This window comes from Thalassophryne amazonica, chromosome 11 (assembly GCF_902500255.1).
Source record: "Thalassophryne amazonica chromosome 11, fThaAma1.1, whole genome shotgun sequence".
NCBI classification, from domain to species: Eukaryota; Metazoa; Chordata; class Actinopteri; order Batrachoidiformes; family Batrachoididae; genus Thalassophryne; species Thalassophryne amazonica.
In genome coordinates this window covers 77,811,018-77,823,467 of record NC_047113.1, presented here as the reverse complement: position 1 = coordinate 77,823,467, position 12,450 = coordinate 77,811,018, and the positions used below count along the sequence as shown (strand labels likewise).

Here is a 12,450-nt window from a genome sequence, read left to right as displayed (position 1 = left end):
AATCTCGAATCTGCATTGGGCAAGGTGATGATGCTGGAACTTTTGTTTGGTGCCGTTCCAATGAGATTTATAAAGATGACTGCCTGAAGAGAACATGTAAATTTCCACAGTCATTGATGATATGGGGCTGCATGTCAGGTAAAGACACTGGGGAGATGACTGCCATTACATCATCAATAAATGCACAAGTTTACGTTGATATTTTGGACACTTTTCTTATCCCATCAATTGAAAGGATGTTTGGGGATGATGAAGTCATTTTTCAAGATGATAATGAATCTTGCCATAGAGCAAAAACTGTAAAAATATTCCTTGCAAAAAGACACATAGGGTCAATGTCATGGCATGCAAATAGTCCGGATCTTAATCCAATTGAAAATCTTTGGTGGAAGTTGAAGAAAATGGTCCATGACAAGGCTCCAACCTGCAAAGCTGATCTGGCAACAGCAATCAGAGAAAGTTGGAGCCAGATTGATGAAGAGTATTGTTTGTCACTCATTAAGTCCATGCCTCAGAGACTGCAAGCTGTTACAAAAGCCAGAGGTGGTGCAACAAAATACTAGTGATGTGTTGGAGCGTTCTTTTGTTTTTCATGATTCCATAATTTTTTCCTCAGAATTGAGTGATTCCATATTTTTTTCCCTCTGCTTGGTCTAAAAAAGTAACCGTTACTGACTGCCACAATTTTTTTTCCTGATTTCTTATAGTGTTTCTTAAAGCCAGAAAACTGCCATTTGAAATGACTTTAGTTTTGTGTCATGTCTGTGATCTGCTTTTTTCTACAAAATTAAACAACTGAATGAACATCCTCCGAGGCCGGTGATTCCATAATTTTTGCCAGGGGTTGTATAAAGACAAAGATGAGGCTGCAGCCCGCTCCGTTTCCTAATAAAATGATATTAAAAGAGTAAAAAGCATAGTAACATACTATGCCAGTATACTAGAACCTTAAAATCTGATCTCACTGGGACACGAAGCCAGTGAAGAGATGCCGAAATGGGTATAATGTGGTCGAACTTTCTGTTGGACTTCTTTAAACCAGAAAATAGAACATTGCAGCAGTCCAATCTCGAAGAGACAAATGCATGAATCAGCGTCTCAGCATCAACCATAGACAGGATGGGACGAATCCTCGCTATATTTCGCAGGTCAAAGAAAGTAGTCCTTGTAATATTGCTAACATGGAGGTCAAAGAACAACGTAGGATCAAAAACTACACCAAGGTTCCTCACTTTGCCAGTGTGATGTATGACACACGAGCCTAGGCTAAGCTTTAGCTGGTCAAATTGATGCCGATGTCTCACTGGACCAAGAACCAACCATCAATCAACTGTCCACCTGTCTATGCATCTGTCTGTCTGTGCCTGAGCCTGTCTGTGTGTCTGTCCCTGTCTGTCTGCAGACGGGTCTTTTTTTCCTTTGTTGTGACGGAGTAAAATCCAAGTTCCAGAACATCTGAACACATCAAACCAGCCAATGAAGACCGACATCTTACTCACTTAAACAGCAGAAACAGAGAAATAATTCCATTGAGTCACATACTTGAACACAGCGCCCCCACTGGCAGAGCCATGCAGCAACTGATACACAAAAGACATCAACTCCATTTCTGTGAGAAAGTCTCTTCATAATTAAGGTTTACTGCTTCAGTACGTCCCTCCTGTCCTTAACTGCTTCCTTTTATGCTTCCTCAATGTCTTCACCTGACAATACGCCACAGGAAGGAGACGCTTCCATGGGTACTTTATGTGGAACTGATTTTAGTTTTCTCAAACAACAGGATGGAACTTTTATTCTGAAAATGTTCATCTCACACACACGCACACACACACACACACACACACACACACACACACACACACACATTCAAGCTCACCATCCAGCTGGGCATAGTCCAGATCAAGGTCACTGACTGTTGGATGACACCCAGCAACAGAAGCACCACGGTGGACACCCTCCACATCCCCTGCTGCACTTTGACCTCTGCGCCATCGCCCACGACAACCAGCTAGCCAACCACATGGTGACCAGGTAGCCAAAGGACAAACACACGGGCCAGAAACTCGTGCATTTCCAAAAAAAAATGAAGCCAGTGAGGTGCCACTTACCACTGATGGGTAAACCCCACCTCTTCCCCTATGACTGCTGGGATAGGCTCCACCCCCATGACCATTGAAGGGAGCAAGTGGGTGTAGAAAATGAAAGAATGAATGAATGAAGCGTCTCATTTTTTCAGTTAAATCTAAAAATGTTATTTGTAATCATTTTTGGCCAGCTGGTAGTCGTGATGCACACGTGTCTCCTGTGTCTACTCCACCATGTACCTTAAACATAGAATAAGCTTTATTGCAAAAATCTGTCACAGAAATCTTGAGACGAATGTTATGACCTCAGGTTCATGCAGGTCATAGACACAGGCACGGTACGAAATCTGTGTGACTCCACAGCTGGTGAGCTTCCAACTCACCCGTGGAAGTGAAAAAAAAGAAAACAGCTTCCAGCCTAAGGAAGCCTCTTCTTAACGCGTCAGTAACTAAATAACTGTAATTACACACTGCAGCAATACTGCAGTCAATTATTATTAACAGAAGTGTAATCATTCTAAATGTATGCTGAATATAAAATAAAGGAAGAAATATTTGTTCTTGAACTTAAAAAAGAAACAATAAAATCAGAACTTGTCTCATACTTTATTTTTTTTTTCCAGATCACTGAAAGTGCAAAGGCAAATATTTAAATGTGCAATAAAAGAGATTCTTTTATGTTAATCTTCTGACAAATACTTCATCAGCAGCAGGTCTTCCTTCAACTCTAAAAAATTAATCACATGACCCGTGACGTCCCACCCCGCTGCTGTCTCCGCCCCCTGCCGTCCTGAATCAAATTGCCATTTGACAAACAAGCGTCAGATCGAGGCTCCGCGTGCCAAATGAGGCGGCTTTATGAATCATTTATCACGCCGTTTGATGTGTAAGTGGAGAAAAATCACAAACTAAGCGCCGTGTTTGTCTCCGTGTGCGAGCACGCCACAATAATTTATTCCCACAGCTACTTGGAACCATTAGCCACGGTTCCAGGAGACCAATTAGCCGTGGAAACCCGCTGGAGCCGCTGTTGTGACAACCTCCTCCAAACTGACAAAGAAGTGTTATAAACAAACCGGACCCCAGGAGCACTGCTGGGGCCCCTACCGAAGACCAAAACAAACCTCGGCTCAGCGTCCACAATATCGACTTAATGACGTTTCCCTCAGGCCACAAACGGAGTCGGCTAATGACTGAGCAGAGACCCGCCGACCGGGTTTGTGCTGTCAGTCAAAGAGGCCTTTACACAGACCACCAGAACCGTTCAGTCACAGCTGATATTTTAGTGCTGCCTTACAGGCCGTTTAGCGGGGAGAATGTGAGCATGTCTGCGGCTCAAATATCACGCACAAAAGGTTCTGCAAAGGTTCCAGTGGATGCAATCGAGCAGCTCCAGAAGACAGCAGCGTCCTAATTCCCAGAAGGCTTTGAAGGCAGCACAGCCTGACGACTGACTGGAAATCAGATTCCTGATGGTGAGCATCAGGATGTTCTGAAGGCTGCCGCTGAAGACTCGCCCCGAGGAACACAGACCTCGTCTAAATCCTCAGGACAGATCAGTTAGTCCAGCAGATCCTGTGGTCCACCCCCTAAAACGTCAAATGGTCCAACGGAGACACCAGCTGAATTTCAGTGAAGTAACTTTTCAATGACAGACCAAATCTGCAGCTCTGTCGCCATGGTGACCAACAGCAAGGAGACGCTGAAAATGTTTTCAAACCTGTGTGTGTCTGAGTGTGTGTGTGCGTCTGTGTGTGTTTTCAAACTTGTGTGTGTCTGTGTGTGTGTGCGTCTGTGCATTTTCAAACTTGTGTGTGTCTGTGTGTGTGTGCGTCTGTGCATTTTCAAACTTGTGTGTGTCTGTGTGTGTGTGCGTCTGTGTGTGTTTTCAAACTTGTGTGTGTCTGTGTGTGTGTGCGTCTGTGCATTTTCAAACTTTTACAGGTTTGTACATCTGAATACAATCTTGAGCAGGTTTGCATAAAGAGGTGTTGCCAATAAGATTTTGTGTAGATTATTCTCGCATTCTAGATTTATATCATTTGCAGCAGCAGATACTGACTAAATACTGGAATTTAGAACGACTGTGAGCCACTCGACAGATGTGTCTATAAATTCAGCGTACGGTAGGATGCTTGAGCAAAGTAGAACGGTTCATCAGAAATTAATGTCACCCGAAAGAAAGAAAAACAACCAACTGAATAAAATCCAAACTGTCCTGCAGCATCTATAGGAGTAGTACACGTACAAGTACAAGTACTACTAGTACTATTAGTAGCAGCAGTAAGTTCTGCACAGGTCCCAAATTCCACTGATTCTGGTGCTTGTCTCCGGATTCTGTCGCATGAATTGGACAAGACTCTGCGCTCCCGCCCCATGGATGGGACACCAGTCCACGAGATGCCAGGTGCGAGATACGAGATGCCCACTACACACCAGGAACAACTAGAGGATTAAAGACTTTGCCCAAAAGCCCTTAGTGATTTTCTGGTCATGCTGGGATTTGAACTGAGGATCTTCTGGCCTGAAACTCATTGCTTAACCACTAGACCATCACCTCCCCTTTATTCCTTTAAAAAATGTTAAAAGAAAATTCTATTTTGAAAATTCTATTTTGAGAAAGTATGGGAAAAAGTTATGCCCAGAAAAGGCAAAAACATTTATGCTGACAAAATACAAAAATCTTCAAATAAAATGCTTGTTCCAAGAGAAAACAAATATTTTATTCTGGAAAAAAAGATCTGTGAAAAAGCAAAAACTCTGAATTAAAAAAATAGCACAAACCTTTCCTCTTTGACAAAGTAAAATTAATTAATTAATAATTAATTTAAATTATTCAGAAAAAACTTTGGAAGACTGTTAAATCCAAATTTATTAATTTATATAGCGCCAATTCATGATAAAATCACCGCAAGATGCTTCACACAACACAGAAAACACAACAAGAGAATTATAAGATTAAAACATGATAAAAAGCAACCCATAAAAAAGTGTGTCTTAGGTGCGTGTTAAGTTTCGATGTAAAAGTCTCGACAGTGTCCGACTGCCTTATGTGCAGCGGGAGATCATTCCACAGGACATGGACACGATAGGAAAAGGCTCTGTGACCAGCAGACTTTTTATTCACACTGGGAACACAGAGAAGTCCAGGTACGTAGGGCTTATCCAGGTCCACCATGTAGGGAGGTGCCAGTCCAAGAACAATTTTATAGCCTAGTAGCAGAACCTTAAAATCTGATCTCACTGGAACAGGAAGCCAGTGAAGAGATGCCAAAATGGGTGTAATGTGGTCAAACTTTCTGCTTCATGTCAAAAGTCTGGCAACAGCATTTTGAACAAATTGGAGACCCCTAATTCTGGACTCTGGTAAACCAGAAAATACAACATTGCAGCAGTCCAAACGCATGAATCAGGGTCTCAGCATCAGCCATAGACAGGATGGGACGACTCTTCACTATATTTCGCAGGTGGAATAAAGCAAGTCCTCATAATATTTCTAATGTGGAGGTCAAAGGACAATGTAGGACCAAAAATTACCCCACGGTTCCTCACTTTGTCAGTGTGATGCATGACACACAAACATCGCTGCCTCGCTGGACCAAGAACCATCGTTTTAGTCTTATCAGAGTTTAAAAGCAGGAAGTTGCTAGACATCCAGCTTCTCACTGATGCAAGGCAATCTTATAAGGATTTTATGTGAATAAGATTCCCAGCAGTTATCGGCATGTATAACTGAGTATCATCAGCATAGCAGCGAAAGGTAACCCCAAAACACCACAATATATTCCCATGGGGTGCCACATAAAGGGAAAAAAGCAGAGGGGCCAAAACGGAACCCTGTGTAACCCAAACATCACGTCACTAAGATTAGAGGTAGTGCTGTTGTAAACACAGTGAGAATGACTGGTCAGGTATGATGTCTGTCATGCAAGGGCACTCCCAGTAATCCCAAAATGATTACAGTGAAACCAATTTTCCAGAATTTAAGGGCAAAATGATAGATTTGATATTGGCCGATAGTTTTTAAATACACTAGGGTCAAGATTAGATTTCTTAAGTAGTGGTTTAATCACTGCAGATTTTAAACATTTAGGAACAGAAGTTAATGAGAGATCAATCATTTCCAGCACAGTCGGCCCGAGAGTGGGCCACAGGTTTGTTGGTATGGGATCAAATAAGCAGGTTGTGCGTCAATATGTCAACACACCAACACTGTGTTCCCGTGCCACCAGTGCAGTTCTGGAACTGCTGCTTATCCTGAATGGTAGCCACACACCCAGTGAACCACTCCAAAGGAACCATCTGTCCACCTGCAGCCAGGTGAATCATGTCCTTGACCTTCTCCAGCCATTGTAGTCCTCAACAGTGAGACACCAAACCAACTGAGGTCTATCAAACGTTCATTCCAGCGGTTCCCATGGATTGTCCACAGGGAACCAGTACCACAAGCATTAAGTCATCTCCTTAGGTCAGTGGTGAGAGGCCAGATCTCACAGCCATAGAGGAAGTACAGAAAGACCTAAAGAAAGACATCAGCATGACCAAACACCTCTAACCTCATGATTCCATAAAGTCATGAACATCGGTCCTGAGAGGAGTTCATCTTTTCGCAACGCTGAGATGGAAAGTCACAAATCACAGCTGGAAAACTTGCACCCTCTCTGCCCTTTCTGGAACAAGTTTCAGACTTCTGTTTTAGAACCTTAGACCTCAACAAATTTTAGAAGAGGAACTCAACCTTTTTATTTCCTGTTAATGATGTTATCATATACACACTATTATTATCATTTTTGTCATTATTATTATTTTATTATTACTTCTATTTCGTTATTTGATTTTTTTAAATGGACCAGTGTTTTCACTTTCTTGTGTCATCCATGTATTTTTAACGTATTTACAGTTATATGTACTTACACTCACGCTTTTAATATAAAGATGATTTACTGCCCCCTGCTGGAAAGGCATGTGAGTCCAAAATTTAATTAGCAATGTTAGCTAATATTTGTAATGCCTCCAAAACTATTGGTCCTATCAGTGTTCTGTTCATCCTTGACCCAAAATACATAAACACACCGAACAGCAAATGTCAGCTGTGCTCTGTTTGTCCCTGAGTGAGCACGCACGCATGGCTACTGTAAGCAGGTGTTTTTAATTTGACAAAGACAGTGGCTGAAGACATTATAACCACTAAACCAGTGGTGTCCAAAGTATTCCAGAAAGGGCTGAGGGGGTGCGGGTTTTCTTTGCAGCCACTGACTCCAGCAGGTGATTTCACTGATGAACTCATCCTACCTGCTCAAGATAGATGATGTTAATCAGTGAAATCACCTGCTGGAGTCAGTGGCTGCAAAGAAAACCTGCACCCTCTCTGCCCTTTATGGAATATTTTGGGGACCACTGAATTAAACATTTCACTCATGGTACTAACATGAAACTTAAGTCACTCATGTTAAGAGCAACATTGAGCGACAAAAACACAATAAATCAATAACACTAACAACATTGTAAAACTAACATAAACCACAATAACAACATTTAAACCCCCAAAATCTCAAACTCCCATGATACATTTCAGCACAGCATCCATTGTTCATGGTGAGCTAATTTCATTTTAATTGCTAATTTCTCCAAAAAATATTAGTCCAATCAACTTTCCATTTTCACAGTGTTCATCCTTGACCCAAAATACATAAACAAACCAAACAACAAATGTCAGCTCTCCCCAGTTTTTGTGTGATCGAAGCAGCGCACACACGCAGACATACATGCACGCACACACAGAATATAGATTCTTAGTGACAGTCTGAACGAGGCCAGAGTCTTAGTCCAGGACACTTTCACACATTCACAGCCCTCACAGAGCTCAGGTGCAGCTAACCCTGTCCTCGGGTGACCGTGACTTCAGGTTGTCAGTTGGGTTTTGGGATGAAGGGGCAATGGAACACCCTGCGGCTGCTGTAAGCCTAAAAACTCTGCAGGCAAACTCGGAGTAATTGTTTAACTGTGCAAAAAATTTTAAATATTTGAATGAGTACTAATATAAAATATTTCTCCACATCATTTCTACATGTGGAGGAATAAAAGTATCTGCAGCTCCACCGTGAAGAGACGAGCGTCAGCCGTCAGACTGAAGCCGTAAAAGAAGAAATGTGTTGATTGGTGCGATCAACAACCCACAAACACCTGCTGCTTCTTCTCACAATCAACACACAGACACACACACACACACACACGCATATGTGTTTTCCACACACTGCTGACAGTGGGACTCAAGCCCAAATCCAGGGCGTCTGGAAGACTCGGCCCTCCTCCTCCTCCGTCCCTCGGGGGTGGGATGGAGGATTTGCTACCGTGACATTTGTTTCCTCTGACAAACATTAATTTTGTTTGTTTGTTTTTTTAAACTAAATCATAGTGGCTTAGTGGTTAGCATTGTTACCTCACAACAAGATGGTCATGGGATCAATTCGCACATGTGACCTTTTTGTGTGGAATTTGCATGTTCTCCCCGTGTTCGCGTGGGTCCTCTGTGGGTACTCCTGGCTCCTCCCACTTCCAAAGAGAGTTTGCTGAACTGGAGACTCTAAACTGACTGTGTCTGTGTCTATAAGTGTCCCTGTGACAGACTGACTTCCTGTCCAGGGTGAACACCACCTCTCACACAATGACTGCTGGGACAGGCTCCACCCCCTGTGACCCTTGATTGGAGTCAGCATGTAGAAAATGAATAAATAAATGGTGGCAAAGATGAAGGCAGCGATGACGATGAGATGACTATAATGATGATGATAATGACAATGACGACAACGGCGATGATGATAATAATGATGATGATGACGAGGACGATAATGACAATAATTATGACAATTATGATGATAATGATGACAATGACGATAATGCCGATGATAATAATGCTGATGACGATGATGATAACAGTGACAATGAGGATGACGAAAATAATAATGATGACAATAACGATGACAATGAGGATGACAATAAAGATGATGATGATGACAATAATGATAACAATGGCAATGACGATAATGATAATGATGATTATGATGATAATGACAATGATGTCACTCCATAGTCTTTCTAAAATGCAAACATTTATTTTCCACTCAGAGCATTTTGGAGGTTTTGGAGTCGGACCGTGTGTACATGTGCCAACAGACCTAGATCCAGACCTGCACCACATCAGGACTGACTTACAGTCCCCCATCTGACAACACCAGTGGAACCAAACAGAATACAGCTGTGGATCTGGACCAGCACCAGAGCTCAGACTGTGACTGTAGAGAGATGAGCGTGCACTTCTTACCTGCACATGATCTCGTGCGTGAGGAGAACCCGGCACATCTCTGGGTTTTTGTCCTGACCTTCATACAGGATGGGCTGTAGACACAAACAGACCAACACGGGTCACTTCACTTCATCACAACCGGCCACTAAAACGTGGCTGTGACATCACTGTCAGCATTATGAGATCATACCTTCATGTTCACATCAGACTTTTTTTAAGAAAGATTTCTTTCATATGCTGAGGTTTCAAAATAAATTACAAAGACTTTTTATTCTTTTCATTTTCAATTCATTCATTTTCTAAACCTGCTTATTCCAGTTACAGGTCACAGCAGTCACTGGGTGAGAGGCGGGGCTCACCCAGGACAGGAAGACGGAGCACGCAGGACACATGGAGACCATGCAAACTCCACACAGAATGGCCCAAATGGGACACGATCCCATGACCTTCAACAGCGTAAAGACACTAAGACACCACACGGCTACTTTTCCTTTTGGTTTTTGAAAGATTTAAGCTCCAGTTCTCTTTGTGTGGATGATGTCATACAGGTGGTCCTTCACTTTGTCCATTCTTTTCTTTCTGGTCTGTTGAAGTGGATGTCCTCCATCCACTTCCTGAAACCAGACGCTGCTTCCCACTGTTGCTTCTCCTCCGGCCTTCCCACAATCCTTGGCCAGATGGCTGGCAGTGTCCAATGATGAAGTTTCCTCCTCGTCATCCTCACTGTGTCTTTCAGAAGGACGAACGCAGAGACAAAAGACAGGGTGTGTATGTAAATGTATGCCTGTGTTTGTGTGTGCGTCTGTATGTGTGTGTATGTATCTGTACACTATGAGGGACATCCATCGCACGCTGTGATACACGCTGTGATGCATGCTGTGACAGACGTCCGTCGCACGCTGTGACAGACGTCCGTCGCACGCTTGTTGCGCACGCTGTGCCGGACGTCCGGCACGCTGTGCCGGACGTCCGTCGCACGCTTGTTGCGCACGCTGTGCCGGACGTCCGTCGCACGCTGTGACAGACGTCCGTCGCACGCTGTGACAGACGTCCGTCGCACGCTGTGACAGACGTCCGTCGCACGCTGTGACAGACGTCCGTCGCACGCTGTGACAGACGTCCGTCGCACGCTGTGATGCACGCTATGACGGATGTCCATCGCACGCTGTGATGCACACTGTGATAGACATCCATCGCAGGCTGTAATGGACGTCCATCACACACCATGACAGACAGTCCATCGCACAAGCTGTGACAGACGTCCATTGCACGCTGTGACATCCAACGCTGTGCAATGAACATGCAATTGGCACACCTTGTAGCGAGCAGCACACTTTAGACGTATGCATGCTGTTTGTTCTGCTCCTCAGTGATTTCTTACAACTTGAGGTGGTCCATCACGTGTCCATTGCACCCTGTCATGTCTCTGCACTCTGAGATGAACCTATAGCAGCCACTGTGCTGTCTGTGTGTACCAGAACACTCAGAAACTCAGAAATAAAGCAGACTAGCAGACTATGTCCTGATTTGTCCACGGTTGGGACACTTCTTGGGAACAACAGAGACTGTGTGTGTTTCTTCATGTATATTTGGCAAATCCCAATGTGGATCCACTGAATCCTAAACAGAATGAACACTGTGACACGCTTGCACCGTGCACTGTGAAGGACGTCCACTGTGCACTGTGAAGGACGTCACATAAAACCAGTCCAAAAAAACTGATGTCTGTTGCATTTGAGGGGTCCTGTTCCCCACAAGTCTTTGAGGACCATGTGGTGTTATCTCACCTGTTTGGTCATGGAGTCGATGAGACGAACATAAAGGTCTTGTTCTGTCCTGATGCCTGAAAATAATAAAACACAAAAGCATCTCAAACAGTTTGTTTCCTTCAGTGGACTTTAAGCTTTTTAACACTGAACATGTTTTGAAGATTTTCAGTTCGTGGAGGTCTGGAGAGTGTCATGGACACCCCCATGCTTCACCTGGCTGCAGTAGAGAAATGGTCCATTCCCACCCTTCCACATGTGGGAGTGGACAAGTTCTCTGTTCGAGTGGATGCCATCCAGGACCCAAGTCGGTTCTGTGGAGTCATGAATGCAGCACCAGTGCTGACTTTATATATGGAGGTTCAAATAAAATCACCTTCGCTGTTGGTTCGACTAAGTCCTGTCCAGGCACTGAGACCTGTTGGTACTTTAGCGCTCGATTCTGTAGCGTGAAGCAATCAAGAGTCTACAACTCCCCCTGGACGGGACCCCAGTCCATCGCAGGTCACTTCCCCAACTGAGGCCAGGACTCAGTTAAAGCAGGATGGACTGAGATGATGCAGATTAAGCGTTCTGTCCAAAGACGCAGACAGGTAGCATGAGTGGAACTCGAATCCAGGTTTACATATTAGTCGACGAACTACTTCTGGTGAAAAAAAATCAAATTTGTTTTCTTCTATATCTGACAAAAATTTTATTTATAATATTCTACAAAAACTAAAGACCAGAGCTCGAATCCACAAGGCATCTCAGAGTCACCTCAGAGAGAGATACAGGAGGTGTCTGAGAGCAACTCTGAGCAAGGAGGGGAGAGAAATGTCTGTTTGTGCGAGGGGGTGGGTTTAATCCTGAAATTCTAATTTTTATTTGCACATTTTTATTGTGAATTATTTTGTGTTTAGTGTATTTTTACACATGCTTGTACAGCAAGAGTACAGTTCAAACTGAGTCAGATTACTTGCATTCTTGTAGATACTTGGTGAATAAAGGCTATTCTGATGTTTCTGTGAAGGCTCTCAGTTGTCCAGGTGGTTTCCATAGTAGAGAAGCTTGAATCTTCGACTGGATTGGGTTGCTTGACGTGAGGACGTTTCGCTTCTAATCGCAGAAGCTTCCTCAGCTAAAATTCTTGCTCTGGTAGTCTGACTTCTGTCTTGACTCTTGAGAAGAACAACAACTTTCTTCTCAACAAGTCTGGAGAAGGCCGCAAACGGAGCATGCCGCAGCCTCAACTTTACCTAAATTCTGGGTCTTTTAGTGAAGCTTAGGGCTAGTGGCAAGCGATCACCTTAGTATT

The 12,450-nt window shown here is 43.5% G+C and overlaps 1 protein-coding gene across 3 annotated transcripts in view; it reads right to left on the bottom strand.

Moving 5' to 3' along the window:
* The window catches only part of LOC117520898 (transcription factor COE3-like), a 240,964-nt gene that overhangs the window by 189,182 nt on the left and 39,332 nt on the right, over positions 1 to 12,450 (bottom strand). For all 3 annotated transcript variants that reach the window (XM_034182238.1, XM_034182240.1, XM_034182239.1), the window contains exons 4-5: positions 11,175 to 11,230; positions 9,406 to 9,479 (exon numbers count right to left, since the gene is read on the bottom strand). In XM_034182238.1, the coding sequence (XP_034038129.1) occupies positions 9,406 to 9,479; positions 11,175 to 11,230 (130 nt within the window). The remainder of the gene's footprint in view (positions 1 to 9,405; positions 9,480 to 11,174; positions 11,231 to 12,450) is intronic.